The 24,488-nt window shown below is 42.8% G+C and overlaps 1 protein-coding gene across 1 annotated transcript in view; it reads right to left on the reverse strand.

Annotated features, from left to right (window-relative positions):
* LOC306914399 (FRAS1-related extracellular matrix protein 1-like) overlaps window positions 1-24,488 on the reverse strand; it is a gene marked incomplete at its 3' end in the record, with an annotated part of 115,728 nt that overhangs the window by 81,249 nt on the left and 9,991 nt on the right. Inside the window, exons 2-9 of the mRNA XM_079491393.1 lie at window positions 16,811-17,060; window positions 15,715-15,809; window positions 15,191-15,453; window positions 12,216-12,418; window positions 9,058-9,147; window positions 5,119-5,352; window positions 3,578-3,686; window positions 2,812-2,943 (exon numbers count right to left, since the gene is read on the reverse strand). Of these exons, the coding sequence (XP_079347519.1) occupies window positions 2,812-2,943; window positions 3,578-3,686; window positions 5,119-5,352; window positions 9,058-9,147; window positions 12,216-12,418; window positions 15,191-15,453; window positions 15,715-15,809; window positions 16,811-17,032 (1,348 nt within the window). The 5' untranslated portion in view covers window positions 17,033-17,060. The remainder of the gene's footprint in view (window positions 1-2,811; window positions 2,944-3,577; window positions 3,687-5,118; window positions 5,353-9,057; window positions 9,148-12,215; window positions 12,419-15,190; window positions 15,454-15,714; window positions 15,810-16,810; window positions 17,061-24,488) is intronic.

Consider the following 24,488-nt stretch of genomic DNA (forward strand, 5'->3'; position numbering starts at 1 on the left):
GGAAAAAAAAAAAAGATCTGTTTTGCAGGGCTGTGTATGGTTATGATATTTCCATCCCATCATTCCAGACACATCCATGATCAGTCAGATAACTTGCATGCAGTCAAGCTAAGCACAAGACACAGAGTAGCAAAGATAATAGACGATATTTTAATACTAACATCTGCTGCTTTGTTTTCTCCTTAAATGTTTTGCCATAAGCATAACAGTTGTTAGGATGTCAGATTGTCAACCAACCACCAACATGATGGGAATTTCAAAAGAATAACAGCTGGAGATTTCTTGCTATTACAATACTTGAAAGAGCTGTAGCATCATTCACAATCCAGAATCATATGCCCTCTCAATTCGAAGTATATGTACTGTTTGTGTATGGTTCGTGTAACGATACACTGCTGACTGCAAACAAATTACCACCTTATTATATATTTTTGTCATATTTGTATAGTGCTATATCAGCCCTTGCACATTAATGATCCATTAATGCCATTCCAGATAATTTTGTTTTGATTGTTAAAACATAATTTCTGATAGTTTGATCGGTAGGCCTATATGGCTGCTGCTTTTTAAGGGACCAATAAGTCACGTAGTGACTTTGGTCACTTATTGTTTTTGTGGGTTTTTTTCTTCTCCTTCTTCTTCTCCTTCCGCCAAAAATAGCTGTTCTGGCTGAACCGTGCAGTCGGTTTTCGCGAAACTTGTCAACATGGTAGAGGGCCATGCCAAACGGTGACTATGCGAAGCCCATGATGATTGACCAAATGGTGGCGCTATAGCACTCAATTGAAAATGCAAACTTTGAACGTGCATATCTCATGAACCGTTTGACCGTTGGCAATGACACTTTGATACACACATGTGTCTCCTCATGCCGAACAACTTTCGTGTTCTGACTTTTGACCTCTGACCTTTAGATCACCTGCCATTTTGAATTATATGATAATTATATGATCTCCCCCCAGGATCTTTGATAAAAATGCACGAAAACTTCTACACGTGAACTTTGGACCTATACGGACAATAAATCGTAGCAAATTTTTTCTAAGTGAAAAAATTAAGTTTTTATGAGCCAATGCAAATTGCTGGGTTGTGAAAATTCTTCTTCTGCACCTAATACCTATATGAATACTGGATGATGTTACTGTTTAGAATGAGTCAACTGACTGTGTCTGCATAGCTCAGTCGGTAGAGCTCTCGCTGTTCGACCACAAGGTTGTGTGTTCAAATCCGGGTAAAGACAACTCAGTGTATGCATTGTGTGCTGCAAGTTTTGTGATGACTCAACTATAGAAATATTGAAGTAGATTACATTTGACCTCACTTTTTGACCCATCAGGCACTAGGACATGGCATCACAATAATAGAGATACTAGTAACTGAAATAGTGTAATAAGTCTCATTTTGTAATAGTGTAATAGTGTAAGTATATTTAGTGTAATAGTGTAATAGTGTAATAGTAGTGTAATAGTGTAATAAGTGTAATAGTAGTGTAATAGTAGTGTAATAGTGTAATAAGTGTAATAGTGAAATGTGTAATAGTGTAATAGTAGTGTAATAAGTGTAATAGTGTAATAGTAGTGTAATAGTGTAATAGTAGTGTAATAGTGGAATAAGTGTAATCAGTGCAATAGTGTAATAGTGTAATAAGTGCAATAGTGTAATAGTGTAATAAGTGCAATAGTGTAATACCGTACTGTACCATACTGTGCTGTACTGTACCGTACCATATGGTACTGTACTGTACTGTACTGTACTGTACTGTACTGTACTGTACTGTACTGTACCGTACCGTACCGTATAGTACCGGGACATGTTATGAGCATGTAGATCTGCTAATTTCTAAAAGTTTGAGTACTTATGCTGAACTAACACTGAATGATTTTCCTGTTAACAATGGAGTAACTGATTGTATCCGTGTAGCTCAGTCAGTAGAGGTCTTGCCCTTGGACCGCAAGGTTGTTGTTTTCTGTTTTCTGTTGTCTTCTATCTTGGTCCCGCTTTATCGCTGCTTGCAGCTATATTCATTGGTATTGTTTTTTTGGGAGGTTATGAAAGCTTATATTGCACTGACAAGTTAAGGAGATGCCACCTTCAAAGCGTGTGGCTTCTGTGTACATACTGTTTTGATTGTAAAGATTGTTGGATGTAAATAGTTATTTTATTATATTTATGTATTTTCCAGTCATGAATGGGTGGCTCAAATATACTGACTCAAGAACGACAATTAGTGTCTCCTGTCTTATTTTGCCAAAAAGTACATCTTTTTTTTTTCCTTCAAAATAATAAAAAATAAACAGGATATAGGCTCCTGCCCTATGGACCTCATGGCTCGGCAAGGCTACTCTTCACATTGGCCTGTTATAGCGCCACCAACAGGTGGATTTTTGCTAAACACATTTTTGGAACAAAATGCCTCAAATCATCCCATTGCCATCCAAGGCCTAAGAAGAAATGCCACCCTTTTCACATTCCCTTCATTGGCCTATTATAGCGCCACCAGGAGGCCACAACCTGACCTGCCCTGGTGGAGACCTGTGCCCCGATGGGCACTTTATCTAGTTATTCATGAATCCCCCCCGTCAGGTGGGAAAGAAGCTGCTTGGACTCCTCATGCATTGAAGGAAACATGAGGTCAGTCCGTTGCTCTCCCCAGGTTGGCAGAGGGACTCTAGAGCCCAGGATTAGCCTACATTAGACAGTTGACAGCGGGTGGAAAAAAAGGGTTACAAAATTGTGGGGGAAAAAATGTAAAGAATCAGACATTCAACCAAGCCGTGTAATAAACAATGACATCATCCAGTGAGCTTTGACCTCTGACACTGAGGCGTCCATGCAGCGGTCCGTCCACGGCCACCAGGTAGACGGCGTTGATGTTGTCGTTGTCCACGATCTGAAGATCGGACCACGTGATTGGTCGAGACTGACCCTCCAAAAGATCCAGACCTGTGTGTTGGAGAGAGATGGAGCCCTTGTTGAAACGCGTGTTAAAACAATGTCATGTTGAATAATTTTTTGCTTATTACTCATAAAGTAAAACATATAATGAAATGTAGATATGAAATATAGACAAGCAAAATAGTTTGATTGCAGGTGCATGTATGTGAATAAATTCTGATTACAGGTGGATGTATGTGATTTATGATTAATTTAGATCCATCAGGCGAAAGGAACTATATGGTTGGAATAACGTGTCCCTTCCACGCACTAAGTCCGCCCGGGGAAACTCCCCTCCATAAGAAGCGGCCTGCTCACTCCTCATATGAGCTCGGTTCGGGGCTCTCCCCAGGTTGGCAGAGGGATATTAGTGCCCAGGATTACAGTTTTAGGCAATTGATACCGGGTGAAAAATCGGTCACAGAATCGTGGGATAAAAACGTAGTAAAAGAAAACACCCATATTTCAGGACACTTTGGGTCAGTCTTTTTATTTTATATTATATTTTATTTTCAGTTATGAAGTTACAATAATGATAATCTCACCCATGTTCCAGGACACTCTAAGGCGTAGTTAGGTTCTGATAATCAGAACACCACTATATGGCATAGGCCTACCGGTAGTTAGGTTCAGATAATCTCACCCATGTTCCAGGACACTCGGGGTGCTTTGGTTTCGGCGGTCCTGATGGAGAAGTGCACCAGGATGGGTGGACTGCTGGCGTAGTTACTGTCCAGAGCTGTAAACTCTACCTGTAGATGTGTACATAGTTACTGGCCATATATATTATATACTATTGTTGTAGTCGAAAGCCACTAAAGCGAGACCAAGACAAGACCAAGACCTATACGAGACCGAGACGACACAGAGACCGCCGCAAGCCTAGGGAGGCCGAGACCAAGACCTAGAGGGGTCGAGACCGAAGACGAGACCAAGACCTCACGCCGCGAGGTGAGACCGAGTCAAGACCAAGACCTTTTTTTTCTTTGATAGGCACAGAAAACAACCTTGATCTGAAACACTGCAAATAGATTTTACTGACTTTGGAGAAGCTCAAAATTAGGTATACTACAGCATGATTCATTCAAATATTTATTTTAAATATCAATGAATGAATAACAATGAGGCATGCACATCAGGAGGAGAAATGCGAGAAATATAAAAAATAAATAAAAAAATATTGAAACCGGTTCAACCCCGGTGAAAAAGGAGCCACTGTTTCTTAAAGGGACACTACACCCCTTTTGAAACCAGTTCTTGTTTTAATGATGTTTGGAAGACAAGAAACACTTTACTGGGGTTTTTATGTGCGTAATTTGTGTTTTTAGATATTTTAGTATTTCAAAGTGTCTATGATGTCATGGACACTGGGCTCACTTACTTCCTGGACTACATGTTGTCTCAGTAATACAGCCCTCCCCCTATCCATGAGGAGGAGCAGTGCACCAAAGCATTATGGGAATTGTAGACCAGGAAGGAAGTGAGCCCAGGTCCATGACATCATCGACAATGATGTCCATGACATCATGGACACTTTAAAATACTCAAATTTCTAAACACACATATTACCCACATAAAAACCCCAGGAAAGTGTTTCTTGCCACCCAAACATTATTAAAATAAGATCTGGTTGCAAAAAGGGTGAAGTGTCCCATTAACACAATATTTGCCGATCCCGGGATGTATCGGGTTTCGTGCTTGCAACCTTGTGTACCAAAACGATAAGTCTCAGGTTTTATTAATGTAATTTAATCCAGAATTAATAGTATTTCATTTACCGTTTGTTAGCTGTTTTTAGCATCCATCGCTAGCCTCCGGTGGCTCCCATAGTGTGTAGTCACTGAATATCCAAAATCTCCTTGTGCATGCCCACGAACGTGATCCAAAGCATTTATAGGGCTCAGATTGAGCTAATGGACGATGTTTAGAATTTAATATTACTTTAATCCAACCTCGCGAGTACCAAACCATTGTTTACACTGAGAGAACACGGCACAGACTGTAGCTATGACTCATCACACAAACACTTCCGGTTCAACGAAAGGATTGTGGCACTAGTACTGAGTTTACCCACCAGATGGTGGCATGCAATCGGTTAAACTAGCTAAAAAAGTACATCAATCAATCAATCAATCAATCAATCAATCAATCAATCAATCAATCAATCAATCAATCAATCAATACCTCATAGGTCCTCCTGTGGACGTGGCTAGCGTTGGGCGGCTGGTAGGCGACCTTCATGTCGTTAAGGTCGCTCCATGTGAACGAGCCCAGCGGCTTGGTGTGGTCGTCCAGGTGTGTGATGTAGCCGCCGGCAGGGGGCAGCGTCACGTTGAACACCAGGCGCTCCTGAGGGGTCTCGTGGTCGCTGGCGTCTAACGCTGCCCTGCTCAACGGCGTCAGGATGAACTGGTCCACCTGAAAGAGATAGTTCACAATTTGTAAGTGGTGCAACCACTTCCTTAAGTGAATATGTGTGTGTGTGGGTGGCTGGGTGGCTGGCTGGCTGGGTGGGTGCGTCTGAGCACGAAAACAGCATGGTGTTTTTCACCAACTGTGCGCAAACTAACACACACACAAACTGTATATTAACTGTATATATGGTGATTTCGGGTGTGCCAGTACAGTACAGTACAGTACAGTACAGTACAGTACAGTACAGTACAGTACAGTACAGGGACCCCCACACGGTAACTGTCATTTCTCAACCGTTTCGGACGCGGGGTGGCTCGCCGGAATCGGGCCGGCACCCTGGGTGCGTTCCTGTTGGTCTGGAACTCCCCCCCCCCCCCCCCGGGGACCCCCACACGGAGTTGCACCACTTACTTCACACGGGTGTGATTTTTTTTAACTTAAGTTGTATGAAATACTTGCCAGTAATATAGTGGTTGCAACTGTATTAATTGATTGCCCGAGTCCCGTGGTGGGAGTTTTTGAATGGTTTTGGTGAATATCAACTATTTTTTCCCCCAAGTCCTATCCCAGGTCTGTATAGTGTATATATACGTACCCCAACGTATACTCCGTCTATAATGCCTACGGAAGCTTTTAACATTGGTCCGGTTCCTATAGCAACGCCCCACCGTTCCAACTATGGGATTGCAAATATAATCTCAGTTCAAAGCAGTTGAAAGGAGGATTAACCTCTATAAATCGGACTCCAGGATCACTGTCCTTGGTGGATTTTCTGCCATCCACATTTCCGATTTAGTTTGTGCCTTTGTACCGCGACGCTGCCGCCATGTAAAAGCTTCTGACGAAAGGTAAACAGTGTGTGGTTGTTCCAATGATACTAGAGTGCGTGTAGCGAGTGTGTGGGGGGGCGGGCAAACTCCGTCTTTTAAAGTGAACGCGTATGCTGGCACTGGGAACTGGGGTTTATGCTAACAGCTAGCGGTAGAGATAGAGTTAAGTAGTTCTGGTCATTTTGTGGGGGGCACCTGGGGCCACGCATTAAAAGAAAATGAATTGGCCTGAGCCGTGGCTCAGCGGTCCAGGCACCTTGGAAATCCAGTCTGGCAGTGTGCCGTGGGTTTGACTCCCAATGGCCTTTACTGTCACCCCCCATCTATCTCCCCATTTCCTGTCAGCCTACTGTGATTCTATCCCTCTACAAAAAATGTAATAAAGGTGAAAGCAAAAAAAAAAAAAAAAATCATCATTCGCATTGTTGACCCATTTAAAAACTATTAGCGCAACATTCGTTCAACTGGACACAAAAAACAGTTCTGTGTGATAGAGATAAAAATTAATGAAAGTTGCACTATATGGTATAAATAAGTCATCAATACAAATGACGCTAGTTTTGTGAATACCATGTGCTCCCCACAAAATGACTGGAACTAAATCCGCCAGCATTTATTGATAAATTGTGATATAATTCACGCCAGCATTTATCCCTGTTCAGCTCTTATTTTGAAAAGCCAGATTTCCAGCCAAATCGTCCAACACGCTAGGGTGTTGGACGATGTGTGGTCACTTCCTGTTTACCAAACGGAGCCAACAGAGTGTAGTGGAAGGCATCACAGCGTCGGCTCCCGGTCGTGGAATAAACCTTGTTTTGACCAAAAATGCCATCTGGGACAAGGAATAGGAGATACAGGCGATTGAAAGAAACAGATAGAATGGGTGTTTATGGGCACAATGATCATGATGGCGCGATCCTGTGATATCGACAACACCAGCTAGCAACCCGATGCTAACGTGAGTAACATTTATTAATTGCTTTTAATTGACGTAGATGTAATGGCAATGGCGGTTTTTGTGTTATTAATGGCAAGTATTTCATACAGCTTAAGTTAAAACATTCTGAACTATCCCTTTAAGCCCAGGAGAAATAAATACATCGTTAATTCATTCATTGTATTTATTTATCTAATACAGTGGTTTTCAACCCTTTTCATACCAAGGACCATCATTCATTTGGCATTTGAGCCACGGACCACCAGATGAAATGTAGCCCCGTAGACCCAAAACTTGCTGTATTGATGTTGGTAAAAGGCCTGTGGTTTCCAGGGCTAGCAACAGGCAAACGTTGATCAAAATAACAATTATTCTACATCCGCTAATTGTGTAGACTTTAGTAATGCAGATGTTTAACAATAATGTAACTCTTGTGTCCAGGTTGCTCAGTCAGTAGAGCTCTCGCCTTTGAACCACAATGCTCATGGGTTCGATCCCGGGCACCGCCAACTCAGCGAATGAGTAGCAATGGCTTGGTGCAGCAAGTCGTGTGGGAAGTACTGGGAGCCGATGGTAGTTGTGGTGCTCCATCTCAGCAATCCATCTCCCAGGGGTCTAGCGCATTGTAACGGGGATAGACTCCCGTGTGCGTGCGTGTGTGTGTAACCAAGAACTATCCCTTTTTGAGGGGCACTAGTCCCTGCTATGCCCAGCTTTCCGGGATTTGGCTTGTGATTGGCTGATCACCCCATAGCGATGATTTGATTGGCTGATCAACGTACATATTGAGGAGAAAAGTGAAGACACCAAAAGTGATTGGCCGGAGTGACTTTTGTGATTATTTGATTGGCTGAACATGGAATGTGATGTATGATGATGTATGATGATAAGAGCGCCCCTTACTTCACACGGGTGTGATTTAGTTTTTTATATATATGGTTCCCGGGACACCACGTGACACGTCATTGATTGATTGATTGAAATATGTATTGACAGTTTGCAGAATTACAGTACATTTCAAGCACAAACTCAATACAAAGACTGTTAACTGTGAGTGGACAACCCAATTAAGCATTACACTTGTTTACAAGAGGATCCACCTTGTTCAATTCAGTTCAATTCATCAAATCACATGACTGAAAAACATGATATTGAAATGCCTTTCCAAGCATGTAGGAGCTGGTGGGGAAACGCCACATAATGCATTCCTATGGACAACCGCCTATGAGCCGAGAAGATGGCCTTACGACTGTGATTGAACACATACAAGGAGATGTGGAACTGCTGTGTGCTTCTCCTGATGGAAGCAGCACACAGACCCCCATTAGAAAATATATGCCAGGGACCCCCCCCATAAGAGAAGATTTGTACGGCTCTAGCAGTGATTTTCAACCATTTTAATTTCAAGGACCCTCAGGTTTTACCTGAATTAGGCGATACGGACCCCATTTAATGGCATTTCTATCTAAATTTCTACAATTTATATTGTAAAATCAAAGTTAATTTAACTCAGAGAGTGTACAAAGGTTCCATTTGTACACTCTCTGAGTTACAGACCCATAAAGGTCCATTTGGTTCCTATCATTTAGCTGGGGACCCCCTGGAACTCTCTCAAGGACCCCTGGGGGTCCTCGGACCCCACAAACCACAGGCTAAAGGACATCATTCCAGATGCTGCTACTTTTCCGTGCGGACCGAAACAAACAACTATCGGCAAAGACGAAAGGCACCAACCTGCTCATCGGGAGCAATTAGGGAGTCTTGCTCAAGGACACTTCAGCCCGGGATCGAACTGGGAACCGGCAAGTCTACCTCTGAGCCACTGAGCATATTGACTACCGTCCAATAGCACTGACTCGGATAGTCATGAACGGCTGACCATGGCTCACTTAAACGCCAACTTTTGTCTATTATTATAATTTTATTTTGTATTTGTTTTACCTCCAGGATAAATGAGGACATGAAGGAGGCCTGTGGGGGCTGGTTCTGCATGGCACCCTGGATTAGAACTGGCAACCACACCGCTTCTGTCTGGAAAATAATACACATTATTTATGTTACATTATGGTACAACAATGTATCTTGGTTACAAGTAATAATAATAATAATATAATATCTCAAACTTATATAGCACTTTTCTGAGTACCCAAAGACACTTTACATGGGGGGCTTTACAGAGGTAACAGCTCTCTCCATCTCCATCTCTCTCTCCATCTCTCACAGAACAACCTGCTGGATCCCAACCAATCAGGATTCAAGAAGGCACACTCCACAGAAACTGCCCTGCTGGCAGTCACAGAAGCACTACATGCTCCCCAGGCTGCTTCCCACTCTGCTGTCCTGATTCTCCTAGACCTATCTGCAGCATTTGACACAGTGAACCACCAGCTGCTCCTAGACACCCTAGCGGATCTAGGCATCGGCGGGACGGCACTAAAGTGGTTCTCTTCCCATCTCACCGACCGGACCTACCAGGTTTCCTGGAAAGGTATGCTATCATCCCCCTTCAAACTGGGGTCCCACAGGGATCTGTACTTGGTCCCCTCCTTTTCTCACTGTACACCAAATCCCTTGGCACTATCATCTCTGCTCACAATATATCATATCACTGCTATGACACACAACTGTTTCTATCTCCCCCCCCCCCCCCCCCCCCCCCCCCCTCTGCCACCCAGGTGGAAGAGCGCATCACTGCATGCCTGGCTGACATCTCACAGTGGATGTCCTCCAACCACCTCAAGCTGAACCCAGACAAGACTGAGCTTCTCTTCTTCCCAGCTAAATCCTGCCCTATGCGGGAGCTAACTATTTCCGTAGACAACGCCCTGGTAACGTCTGTCCCAACAGCCAGGAATCTTGGTGTTGTCCTGGACAGTCAGCTCTCGTTTAAAACTCACATCACAGCTGTCACTCGATCCTGTAGGTTCACACTCTATAACATACGACAAATTAGACCGTTCCTCACCCAGGAATCAGCCCAGCTCCTAATACAGACAACAGTCTTGTCAAAACTTGACTATTGTAATTCGCTCCTTACTGGCCTACCGGCATGTGCACTTAAGCCTCTCCAACTGATCCAAAATGCCGCAGCTCGTTTGGTCTTCAACCAGCCAAAATTCTCACATGTCTCCCCCCTGCTCCGCTCCCTGCACTGCCTCCCGGTCGCTGCCCGCACAGAATACAAAACTCTGATGCTGACATTCAAAGCAACCAAAGGTATGGCTCCCCCATATCTTGCAAGCATGATTGAACCCTACAAACCCTCCCGCGCACTCAGATCAGCCAACGCAGGAAAGCTGGAAGTACCCTCACTAAAAACGTCGGGACAATGTTCCACACATCCCAAACTCTTCTCCCTTCTGGCCCCAAAACTGTGGAATGCACTCCCTGTTGCAATCAGAACTGCAGCATCACTCCCAATCTTCCGCTGTAGTCTGAAAACCCACCTTTTCAGACTCCATCATGGCCCATAGCACTTATCCTACCCCCTTAGATAGCACTTTTTAGACTTAGATAGCATTTGAAACAGACTTATGGCATGTCATGTAGACAGCACAATAATTGCATTGTATGTAGCCATAGCACCTCATAGTACATATGTATAGCATAGTATAGTTACGTATATATGTGTAGTTTATATGTATAGTGTCATTATGTAGTTATGTTCTAGTTACGTTCTTAGCTTACGCATGTTTCATGATAAAGGCATTTTATATATGTGATGTATTCCCATGGGGAATACATGATGTATTCCCATGGGGAATACACCCTTAGGGAGGGCATTCTATTGCCCATATTCAGACCACAGCCATCTTGCCAGCAAGGTGATACCTAGGTGATACTTCCCATAGACAGCCCATTCATCCAAACAGAAAAGTCCTCTCTAATTATATTAAACAACGTCAAAATCACCAACATTGCAGCTGTAGGGAAAGCTTGAATTATCCTCTTTCAATATGTAAAGTTTTTGTTTAATAAAAATCCACCGTAGACATGTTATGAGCTACTTCCTGTCAAGAAATTCCTTGAAGATGATTATTTTCTAAGTAGAGTATGGAAGCGCTCGTTATCTGTAAAGCAACCTCCTGCTGCCTCCTGCATTATGTGCAAATTCAAAACAGGTGGTACACGTGGGCCGTTGAGTGATATTCAACGAGCGCTTCCAAACTCCAAGGAATGGATGCAAGGAATTTCTTGACAGGAAGTAGCTCATAAAATGTCTACGGTGGATTTTTATTAAACATCTTCTTGGCAAGATGGCTGCGGTCTGATTATGGCCCATAGGGTTGGGGCATCAAAGGCAAAAGCTCATGTCACCCCATGTACTGCACGGAGTTTGGTCTTGGGGATGTCGAGGAGGTTTGCATCACCGCCTTGCATTGTTTCCTCTGAATGTCAGGACTTGTAGACCAACCCCCCACATTACTCTGGTTTTAGCTTCACTACATTGGCTCCCAGATGTTTTTAGGATTGATTTAAACATTGTTTTACTTGTCTATAAAGCTTCCAATGGTCTAGCACCTTCGTAACTATATGACTGCCTGCCTAGATACGTTTCAAACCACACCCCTCATGTCTTCTACTACTGCTCATCTGCTCCGAGTGCGTACAATGGCATATAAAACTCACACATGTCAACAGGCATGCTTAAAGCAAATATAAAAAGCCCACAGACTTGGCTGCCGAGATGTTTTCGTTGGAAAAGTTTGTTGCTGGATATCACAGTTTATGTGCGCTGGTCTTACCGTCTTGTTTGAAAGAGCAGAATCTCCTCTTTGTTTTGAAGCCAAGTTTTTTCGGCTAGCTTTCTGAACGTTGGTTGTTCTTATATGCCTGATTTATTGACCTCTGAACTGCTGTGTGACTGGTTATGGGGCGTTTTGGTGATTTATGCTTTTGCTTTTCTTTTCTTTTTCTTTATTGCTCTGTAAAGCACTTTGAGCATGTCATGTCATGAAAGGTGCTATATAAATTAACTGTAGTATTATTATTATTATTATTATTATTATTATAAGGCACCAACATGCACATGGGGATAAATTAGGGGTTCAGCGTCCTGTGAGTGCGTGCATGTGTTCGTGTGTGTATGTGGCGCGTACCTCCAGCAGTGCCCTGGTGGAGGTGTCTCGTATCTCCACCCTCAGAGACAGGTAGTCTATCTCGGGGGACGGGGGCCTCAGGTGTTGGTACCTCAGAGCCAGACCCAGGAACTCCTGACAGGACGTCTTCAGGAAGGGAACTGGCCGGGTGCCGTCATGGAGACAAGGCCTGTTGCCCGGACACAATGCACCTGTCTGCCTGCCTGTCAGGGTGAGACACATAGGAGAACCAGATCCAACATTGAGGAACCAGGAATCGGTTCCATCACAGTGGCCCCATTTCGACTTAAATAACTTTGGTTCTATAGTAGCCTACTATAGATTCTTGGAACCTTGGCACTTTTACGGATCCAGATGCAAATCGGCCAGCCTTTCCAACAGTTTTAAGCATGTACGCCCAATGTAAAACTATATAAAATAATAAAACAAAGTAAAAAAGTAAAATAATAATAAAATAAATAAAACAACTGTTATATAAGTTCTGTTCTGGGTGAACTAATCCTTTAACAAGTGTTAAAGGGATATTTCACTTTCAAAACACTTTTGGTCATTGTATCATCTACTCAGGCTTATGTGAACACTCCAAATGGTTTTTAAGTCGCTCAATTCAGTATTTAGCTGCCCCGCCCCTTCCTACCCATTGTAACACAAACCCATTGTAACTTCAAACTCCATTTTAATCATGATAGATTCATAAAAAACACAAAACCTTTTTTTCTGGTGACTGATATTGTCCTTCTAATACGTGAGGGAGGGCATATTATTTCAGTTGCTTTTTTCATTTATTTTTAATAATTTCTTTGGAAAATAATCAGGAATAGGAGGAGGCCAAAGGAGACTAAAACATCAAACAAAATTATTAAAAATAAATGTAAAAAAACATGTCCCCTAACGTAGCAATATCAGTCACCAGAAAAAAGGACGGGTGTTTTCGATGAATCTATCTTGGTTAAAATGGAGTTTGAAATGGGTTTGTATAGGAAGGGGGCGGGGCATGAATATCAAATATCTAAATAATGAACCTTAGTGGGCCGGCCTAGAGGCTTGTGGTGGGCCGTTCTGGGCCAAATGTTAAAGGAGAATTTCGGACTAGAAGGCTTTCTTTACCTTTATTTGTAATTGTTACGTCCCCACCAAAGAGGTCCAAGTGTTATTTTGTGCAAAAGCGCATTAGTGGCTATTGTTAGGTATTTTCTGTGCATTGGTCTTTGTGAATGAGTTTTCATATGCCCTGTGCCCTGCATACTTGTCACATTGATCCCGCTGATTTTCATATCACTCCTCTCTGACCCGTGAGATATCTCCTGTATGTTTATTTAGCCACATTCCGTGGCGTCTTACATTATCTGCCCCTCTATGGAAAACATGTTATTTGACCTTGGTGCGGTGCCGAGGCAGATATCCAGACTCCCACTTAACGTTAATTACGTCCCTAAAACGTTATATTAGTCGTCACGGCCATCAGCCACGTCTCCCAGTCTTACCCTTAGTAAACCTCCCAGCCACAGGTGTCGCCATTGTTCACTTTTTGTTAACCTCTGAACTGAATACTTCCCATGTCAAAGATTTGTTTTGTTTGTTCTGCTATATAATGTTTCCACTGACATTTTGTCACTGGGAGATCTTTGAACGCTGTGATGGATGTACCATGATTTCTCCCCCCATATAATTTGGAATATATCATCTGAAAAATCCTACGCTCTGGCTCGTCGACTCCTTCCTTGTGTCTTGTGTCAATTCTTCTAAGGTACTCTTCTATGGTATACTCTGAGATACTTTTACTCTTCCTATTCTCTCATTTTTAGTATTGTAGTTTTTCCCTCTAAAGTGTTTATCCTTAAAAGGTTTATTAATATAGTATTACATTTTTATAAGATTAACATTATACCATTAAAGATAAAGTTTAATATTTACTTGGTTTAAAAGGTTTATAACCATTTTTGGTAAATTGCATGTTAGAGGCTCCCTGTCTGGGTATTTGGTACTGAGTAGTTTTTTCAGAAGTATTTTTACATTCAGGGTTTTCCTGCTCTGCTATCGAAGTTAAAATATTCCTTTCTAATTAGCATTATTAATTAGGTTAATTATAAATATTCCCATCAGCTATTTCCCTCAATGGGGGTTGGGTTTTAGTGCTAATTTGCTTATTTCCATCGAAATAAGTAGTAAAGTGTGCCGCTTGGGATACTATTGACATTATGAAGAGAGGATATACAAAAAATATTTGTTTTTGAGCGATGGAAATAAGCGAATTAGCACTAAAACCCAACGTCCAATTCAATTCAATTCAATTCAATTCAATTCAATTCAATTCAATTCAATTCAATTCAATTCAATTCAATTCAATTCAATTCAATTCAATGCAATTCAATTCAATTCAATTCAATTCAATTCAATTCAATTCATTGAGGGCTTATGGTAAGGGAAATTGCCTATAATGCGCTTTTGCACAAAATAACACCTGGACCTCTTTGGTGGGGACGTAACAACTACAAATAAAGGCAAGAAATCCTTATAGTCTGACATTCTCTTGTCTGTTTCAGTGTAGTCGTCTATTGGTTGTGTATATAATTTATGTTGTTCTGTAAAAGCGGTGGTATTAACCCATTCAGGATGGGAACCCCTTTTGGTGTTTTAACCTCTTAAACCCCAGGGGGAAAATGTGCAACATCGGAGTTGGAACCGGAGACCAATTGGGTCTCCATTGACCCACTGAGCGCTGTTCAGAGGTGGACAGCCGCTGCCCCCGCCGGCGGGGGCAATGGGGCTGCATTATGTTACACTTTAGCTATTCACAATTTTTCAAAAATAGCAGACAAGCTTGTAGATCTGCTATTTTTGAAAAATTGTGAAAACGATTTTTTTGTCTCAGTCCAGCCCTGGCTATGCTAAAAGGATAACACAAAAAGGCCCACAGAGGGGGCTTGCGGCCCACTGTACTAAGTTCATCAGTAGGCCTATAGCCTGCTACTCACCCTTCCTCTGTCCAGAGTCCAGCTCAGTGACCAGCTGACCCAGGGAGGGGGTGCTGGTCTCGGAGGACGTCAGTCTTATGGTGCAGGCGGAGCCCGGCCGGGTTCCGACCCGGAGAACAGAGCCGTCAATGGCGTTGGACAGACCATAATAGTCTGACACCACCAGAGGGGAGGAACCCACAGACACTAGACCTCCGGGACGGGGTTCTAAAACTGATACCGACAGAACCACGGTCTGGACCTCTGTCTCGCTGTCTGTGAACCTGCACACATGGAGAGGGACAGACAGACAGACAGACAGACAGACAGACAGACAGACGACAGACAGACAGACAGTCAGTAAGGTCTTATATAGCCTGATCAGCTGTGGTCTGACGTAATGTCTGACGTAATGAAATCACACCCGGGTGAACTGGGTGACCGTAGCAACCATGCTCATTTTTTCTGCACAGACAGACAGACAGACTAACAAAGCCAGTTGTAGGAGTGGTTTACACCACTCAAAAACAGGATTATGAACCAACCTGTAAACTCGTAGCATCACAGTGTCCTGGTCCAGCAGAGGACTGCCGTTATGATCATATGAGACCTCACCTTCCAGGAAACTACAGTCAAACACCTACAACAATTACAAAACATTTTTTTAAATTTCTAATTATTTATATATTTTTAAACATTAGTGTCGAAGTGTCCTTGAGCAAGACACTGAACCCCTAATTTTCTCCTGATGTGCTGGTTGGTGCCTTGCATGGTTACCGCCGATATCAGTGTATAGGCTATGAATGTGTGGGTGAATGTAATGCACAATCTATGTCAAGCACCTTGGATAAAGGCGCTATATAAATGCACCATTTACCATTTACATGTTTTGGGAGAATATAGCAGTGGCGCCTATTTTCGGGTTCCATATATCGTTCCAGACCACATTCATTTCCCCATTCCAGACATTAAAAAGCCCACAGTATTTATATTGGCCACATGACATTTAGTGCTCTAAGCCAGAGGTTCCCGACCACCGGTACACATACATGTGCCGGCCCACGGGACATATCCCACCGGTACACAGGAAGGGAATCCCAAGTTTTCCTGACCGTGAATTCTATAACCTTGCGTCAAGGATTTTCCAAACAGCGGTGAAAAGTTGAATCGGTCGAATGAAGATACCAAGGATTCGTCAGCGATGTGTCACTGACTGTGGTTTATAAACACCTTTGAGTCTGTGTTACTTCTGTGTTGAACAGTGACAGCACTGTCGAATCCTTGGTACTGTATCTTTACCGTTCATGTGGGTTAAGCGAGCAGCTGCATCAGAGTAACAACAACAAGCTGTAGCATATTTCGTCACGCCCATGCTAATGACACAAAACGCTACACAGTGCGGGATTATTTCATGTCCAAACATTCAATTATCAGAAGATGATGTAAAAAGTAATGTAACTCTGCATTTTTAATTATAGTTTTCCACATGTCCAGTCATTTCTGAATAAGACATAGGCCTAATGTTTACTTTTTTTTAAATCATCCTGTCCTTGTTGTTATAACGTCATTTAGGTCAAATATATACTGTAACATTATGTTACACACGCACGCACGCACGCACACACGCACACACAGACTCACCGGTGGATGTAGTCGTCCTACTCTTTGAGTGACGGGTTCGTTAAGGACCGCCTCCACCTTGCAGTGAGCCGTCTGCTCCACCCTCACCTCCAGATGCCTGTGAGTCAGGGAAACAGCGCCCCCTCTGGACACCTGCAGCCTTGACGTCTCCACCTGCAGCCTCCCGGAGCAGCCGGGAGCCAGGAGCACCCACAGCATCAACACACACCGCAGGGCGGCCATGTTGGCTCCACTACTGTATATCTGCTTCCTGCATGGTAAAGAAAGAATGTCAACACACCGCAAGGCTGCCATGTTGGCTCAAAAATAAACCCCAGCATTCCGATTTTGGGGGGAGCATTTGGCAAAAATAATCAGATCTAAAAGCTGATGACAGCTTATCGGTGGGCTATTTTTTAAGGCGAATATATTTGGTGTTGATGGAAAGAAGTGGCTTAACACATAAAACGCCATTGGCCTTAATCTACCTCAATTAATACATGTTGCACTTAACGCCAATGCCGTAGATGTACGGCAATTGATATTTTATTATAGTGCTCTTGATTTGATTGATCAGGTCGTAATGCTACTCACGTTAGCTTTGGGTTGCTAGCTGATGTTGTCAATAACACTGGATGGCACCATATTGATCTCCGTGTGCATAGAGACCCATTCTATCTGTTTCTTTAAATCGCCTGTATCTCCTATTCCTTGTCCCAGTTGGCATTTCTGGTCAAAACAATGTTTATTCCACGGCCCACAGAATGAGTGACAAATGCCACTGAACACTAGAGGGGGTTAGAGTGGCCTTGCCGGGGCGCCACCGAAAATCAGTCCCCAATAACCCCCCATCCCCCAAAATGTGGGGTTATGGTTTGGGATCGGACTTAAGAGAGTTTGGATCAGTGCCACCGTGCTACCCCAAACCCCCCGAAACTTCACATACAAAACTGCATTTTGGCACAGATATTATTATTATTATTATTATTATGAATTACCTGGCTGTGTGCTTCCTCCCCTCCCATGTGTCTCAAAACGTTGTCTTTAGCTTAACCACATTATCAGCAGCTCATGATCAAATCTCACTGTATGACCAACTGTAAGTAGCCTATTCTATATAAAATGTACAACGGCATCATCTCCTGGGCAGTTTTCAGGAGAGGAGAGGGTTTTAATGTTTTAATCACGTAGGATATATTATTGTAAGCTTGAAGCTTCTATCAGAGCACCTAGACTAGCTTGGTTTGGCGAGACGTAGACAGTAGACATAAAGGCCCTTAACAACCTGGTGTACACCGCGTTGATAAATAAGGGCCAAAGGATTTATCTTAAGACGTAAGGATTTATTCCTGATGAAAACATAAAAAGTAAACACTCAATGGTAAGACGGTATAGATAGTTTGTGAAGTAGCCTGTCGTTTCCATCAAGGTGGTATCGCTCAAAGTGCCTGCCAAACGTAAGCTCCTTCTTTTCTTAAACATCCGAGTAATTGTTCGTTGCATTGTGCTCTCTTGTAACACTGGGCGAAAAACAAGAGCAAGGATTCAATTAAACGGCGATAAAACATTAAAAACAATAACGTGCCATATGTCGTTAATGACATTGAGGGCTTAATACAATGCATAGCGTCTGCTATAGATGCGAGGCAGGGGCTTGGCGCCTTGCCAAGTGACAACGATTTTCCTGTTTAGAGGGAACGGGCCAAACTACAGCCTTTAAAATATATTGCGTTTATCTGTGCAGGATTTCAATTTCAGTGGGTGCAGGTTCTATTAAATAAGTATTTTAACACTCATGTTTATTTATTTATGGTTCTAAATTTCTCCTAAGATCACTTTGGAGGGACAAATGTGACGTTGGGGGGGATAACACCCGCCCCCCACCCATTTGCGCCCCTGTGCTCAAGTGAAAAATGGCTGCTGCCTTAATAGTGTGTGAGAACTATAGATTTTGGGGCATGAATAATATAATAGACGCTTTTAATACAGAATTGATCAATGTCACCATGGGCCACATACTGTACACAAAACAAAAATAGAATGAACAAACTGTACAAAAAAAGAACAACGCCCCTGGTCCTTAGTAGTTTGAGAAATCCAGTGACTTACTGTAGTGAACTGGTGAGAGAGGTGCGAGTTCACAGTAGTGGGGTGGGGGGTGGTGGGGGAGGGGGGGGGGGCACTGCGGACAGTCTGCAATCCTTGTTGTGAGGTATCAGCGCCTTCTCTCATTCCACTTCCTGGTCAAGTCATGTGACCTTTAGCCATGTGATCTGCACTGCAGCGAAGACGTTCACTGTTGGCAGAGATGGACAAAATACCTAAATGTCGTCAAGATATAACACACACACACACACACACACACACACAGTACAGTAAAGTACGGTACGGTATGGTACGGCACAGTACAGCACTGTACTGTATGTATGGTACAGTACAGTACAGTATGGTACAGTACAGTACGCTACAGCACAGTACAGTACAGCATGGTACAGCACAGTGCAGTACAGTACAATACAGTACAGTATGCTACTGCACGGTACGGTACAGTACAGTACAGTACAGTACAGTACAGTACAGTACAGTACAGTACAGTACAGTACAGTACAGTACAGTACAGTACAGTACGCTACAGAGCATGTGAGCGGTGCGGAGCACGATCGGCGTGAGGAGTGGAGCGGTTGCATTTTGAACTGAGCACTGAGCGGGTTTTAAAATGGGTCAGAACGGCTTCCGGAACGAGAACTGTCCTCCGCTCCGAGCCGCTCAGTGCACACGGCACACGTTTAAAAAGTGTTACAAATCAGTACAAAGGGAGTCTACCAACGCGCCTCAAGCCAGGAACGGCCTGTCCGGTGCATCACAGGAGCAAGGACACAGGAGAGGACACTGGAGCAGCTCGGACAATGTAAGCCTTTTTATTAGGTGCTAGTATACAAACGACTAACGTTTCGACCTATAGTCATGAACTTGACTTGACATGACTCTGATGAAGACCGCATAGGTCAAAACGTTATAGTCGTATGTATACTAGCACCTAATAAAAATAGTGCAGGAAAAAACCCTCTAAAAGAGGCTTAGTTTTTGAGGTACCCCTCCCCGAGGTATAACAAAACGGGACAACGTTTTTTCATATCTTTAGGATGTCCCCTTCATGAAATGGATTGTCCAGAGATTTACTTTTACTGCAAAAGTCATGAAATTAATCCATGAAGTGACTCACCACATAGGCAAAAAAAACGCCTATCCTAAAAGAGGGAGTTCCAAGTAAATCCTCTGTCATTTTCTACCTGCTGATTGTTTTTACATCATACTTGCACAGATGGTCTACAGGTAGTGTGCCTACATCCCAGCACAATCAGAATGCCAATATCTGGTTCTATTGTGAATCAGCAGCCTTTTATATAAGGTATTAAATAGGCGGAAATAGCAAAAAGTTAACTTTTCTGAGCAACATTCACTTGTCCTACTCTTTATCAGGGTTAGAACTAAATGGGACATAGTTTTTTCATATCTTTAGGATGTCCCCTTCATGAAATGGATTGTCCCAAGTTTTACTTTTACTGCAAAAGTCAAGAAATTAATCCATGAAGTGACTCACCACATAATGAAAAAACGCCTCAATCATGAAAGAGGAAGATCCAAGTAATTTTCTACCTGCTGCATGGTTGGTTTTATGTCATGCTTGCACAGATGGTCTAGTCAGGTACATCCTAAAGCAACCTAAATGCCAATATTTGGTTCTATAGTGAATCAGCAGGCTTTAATATAAGGCCTTATTAGAGGCAGAAATAGCCAAAAGCATAGAAACTGCAGTATCAACCATCAATCTATTTACTTTGAATGCAAAAGTCATGCAATTCTTCAATTAACTTTTTGCACCAAAAAAAGTGCATACAGTGACCCCAGTGTCTACAGGTGTCTGTAGACAGTAGTGTCTATCGTACATGAGCAGGGTTTTATTAGCCTGGCTAATAAGCCAGAACGAATCAGCCGTTGTCAAAAACAATTGCCTCTGGCAATTTGAGTCTGGCTTATTAGCCAGGCTAGGGTTTTATAGGCACTCTGGGTTAGAATCATAGGTGTTACACTCAAGAGTACAGGTCTCCGCCAGACCAATTACAGGTTATTGTGGGCTGGAAGTCAATCTTAGCCAGTCAGGATGGAATATGAAAAATCTGAAAGAACTGTTTCTTTATTGTACAGATGACGGTCACACGCGGACGGACAGACAGGGTGAAAAACATAGAGATGCCATGCCTTTCGTCCTGGTGGAGACAATATGTTTTTACCCAGCCACTTCATATTCATATAGAATCTATTATTCTCAGATGGACCTAATATCGCTACACCTGAAAGCATCAAGAATGACACATTATTGATGTTGTATTCTATAGGTCTATTTAAAATTACAAAAATCAAATATTTAGACAATATGAAGACGATGAATAGGTTAACTAGAGCTAGAGCTATCATTTGTGCACGTGTCATTGCTCAACTTCTTGCTTGTTTTGTTTTTCTCTTTTGTTTTGTTTTTGTTTTTGTTTTGTTTGTTTTTTTGTTTTGTTTTGTTTAGATGTGTATGCGCCAATCAATAAAGTAAACTAAACTTTTAAGTGAAAAGGGGGCAGGTATTTATAAGAATTTATTCTTCTTCCTGCTCCTTTTCGTCATAGGTGTATCAGATACTGTATGAAAGACAAATGAATTATGAAATATATTAATTGTTATCTATTATGATTTGTACTGTATTGTGTTACACTATGTGCGAAATAAAATGAAATTAAAATGAAATGAGGTCCATATAGCCTAAATGCAGTATGGTTTAATGCTGTAGAATTCACAGCTTTGTGTGTGCCATTCTTTTTTTTTTTAAATAATTTTTATCCCACGATTTTGTAACCCATTTTTCACCCCTGTGTCAATTATCTAATGTGATCCTGGGCTCTACACACCCTCCGCCAACCTAGTCCCCATATATGGGGGACATGGGGAGAGCAACGGACTTGAACTCATGCTTCCTTCATGCCTGAGTGTCCAAGTTGCTCCTTTACACCTGACAGTGGGAGTTTCCCTGGTTGGACGTAGCGCGTGGAAGGAACACGTTATTCCAACCAGTTCCTTTCCCCTCCATCAGGCACCCCGGCTGGCCAGGGGGAGGCAGTTTAGAGACCAGGATTACTGCATGTTTTTTGTGAGGGTACCTACCCTAGGGGACACGCGGAGAACATGCAAACTCCACACAGAAAGCCCCTTTCGCCAACCCCGCCTCGGGTATGGGCACTGATGATGCGGAGGAGGAAACACGCCGCCAGCACCCAAAGTGACCCAAGCGGGAATCGAACCCAGGACGTTCTAGCTGTGAGGCGACAGCACTACCAACTGTGCCACCGTGCCCCCGTGTGTGCCATTATTAATGAATAATCAACAATCAGCAGCTTATGGAAACCAATTTGGCCCCAGTCAGTCAGTTCCCCCCACAATGCTCAAGATGACATTGAGAATAAGCTGCTGATTGATAAGTAGTACCATAGAAGACGTTAGGCCTCACCCACACCTATACATCTAGCATACAACAATGTTGCCTTATATAACAATATTTTGTCATTCCAGCTGTTTTGAGGCATAGGCTCAAGACAGAAACATCCTTAGATTCCACATGAATGTGAGTAAACTAAAAACATGGCATCAAAATATATTTCCTGTTATTAAGTTTGTATAGGCCTTTTACAGTATTGGATCAGGATTAGAACATTTAGAAGTAACTCTTGAAAAGAAAACTGTTGGATAGATAGATAGATAGATAGATAGATCAATCCACTTATAACCAGTAAGACGCCTGAGGGTGAGAAGCGACCGCGTCATAAAGGGCGAGGTGACGTGCACGCATCCACCTGGGTGACTGCTGGGCGAGCGCTGGCGCTTTGGCATGGGGGGTAAGATCAACATATGGAATTAATTCTGTACTGGCCATATATGGAGCATGTCTTGAGTGTACAGGGTTTGATGAGGTCAGATCAACATATGGAATGTCAGAACAGGTCAGCTCCATATAGATCTAAGGGTGGCAGCAGGGGCAGTGTCTTGAGTGTAAAGGGTTTGATGAGGGCACATGAGCTGGGCCTTCATTTTCAGGCCTGTTGAGAACTCTAGTTTTCGCCGACTGCCGGGCGCGGTTTGAGGTCAGATGTAGAGTTGCTGGCCAATATTGATACATCAGGGATCTCCATATACTGTATGGGCTTAATTGCGACATCAGGTTGTATTTACTATGACATCAGGGACCTCCGATGCCACGTGATGTTATGAGACCTGGGCACCATAGATTGGGGCTTTAGAGTGTTACACTGACTGACAGACAAAAATGTACGATTTCATAGTAAACGCGACCTGCGATCACAATAAGGCCTTATATAAACGGTTGCTTATTCACAATAGAACCAAATATTGGCATCCTGGGGGCAGAGAGCACTGAGGGGGAAGGTGCCCAACCCCCAGAAAAGGGCACCATTTTGGGGTGGACTTTTTGTGGGGGTCCCTTGTGCCATTTCACATCAGAAATATCCAACTAGGATGTTCCACAATAACTTGGCCTGTGTCATTGGACAGTAAAATAATACATTCTAATTTCCATGTAAACATAAAAATATATAAAGTGTGTGTGTGTGAAATGAAATGATTACTATATTTACCCAGGGTATCTGGGCTAAGCTCAATAACTTGTTTCCAGCCAGGCCCTGCTCATAGAACATTTCATCGTAGTGGTTCAATGCCTTGTTCAAGGGCACTTCAGCGGTGGTAATTTTAACGTGTCGGACCGCTGATTCGAACTGGCGACCTTCCGGTATCAAGACCGCTCCGCAATCCGTTCGGCCACCGCTGTGTGTGTGTGTGTGTGTGTGTGTGTGGTGGGGGGTAGGCGTTTCTTTCAGTGGGGATCACTTCATGGATGGATTTAATGACTTTTGCAGTAAAAGTAAAACTTCTGACCATCCATTTCATGAAGAGGACATCTTAAAGATATGAAAAAACAATGTCACATTTTGTTGATAAATAGTAGGACCAAAATTACAAGTGAATGTCAGAAAAGTAAACTTTTTGCTATTTCCGCCTATTTAAGGCCTTATATAAAAGGCTGCTGATTCACATTAGAACCAAATATTGGCATTCTGATTGTTCTGGGATGTAGGCACACTACCTGTAGACAATTTGTGCAAGTATGATGTAAAAACAAACAGCAGGTAAAAAATTACAGAGGATTTACTTGGAACTCTCTCTTTCAGATAGGCGTTTTTTATTGCCTATGTGGTGAGTCACTTCATGGATCAATTTTAAGACTTTTGCAGTAAAAGTAAATCTCGGGACAATCCATTTCATGAACGGGACATCCTAAAGATATGAAAAAACTATGTCCCGTTTTGTTATACCTCGGGGAGGGGTATAGTCAACTTTTGGGGCTTTTGTTCCTGCACTAAAAGGCTTAAATTGTCCGTGCTACTCCAGTGTCTCCTCCTCCTTCTGTTACAAATAAGTGTTTAGAACCTAAACGCTTGGATTTAGTGTGTGCAGACTCTGCAGAGCGCATTTACCAAAAGTATGAAAGTGTGCTGAAATATTGGAACATTCGTCAACGCGTGATTCGCGTGGCGACCGACAGTGCCAGCAACATGTTCAAGACACAACACGAACGAATGACGAG

Source organism: Electrona antarctica (genome assembly GCF_951216825.1).
Source record: "Electrona antarctica genome assembly, chromosome: 21".
Lineage (NCBI taxonomy): Eukaryota > Metazoa > Chordata > Actinopteri > Myctophiformes > Myctophidae > Electrona > Electrona antarctica.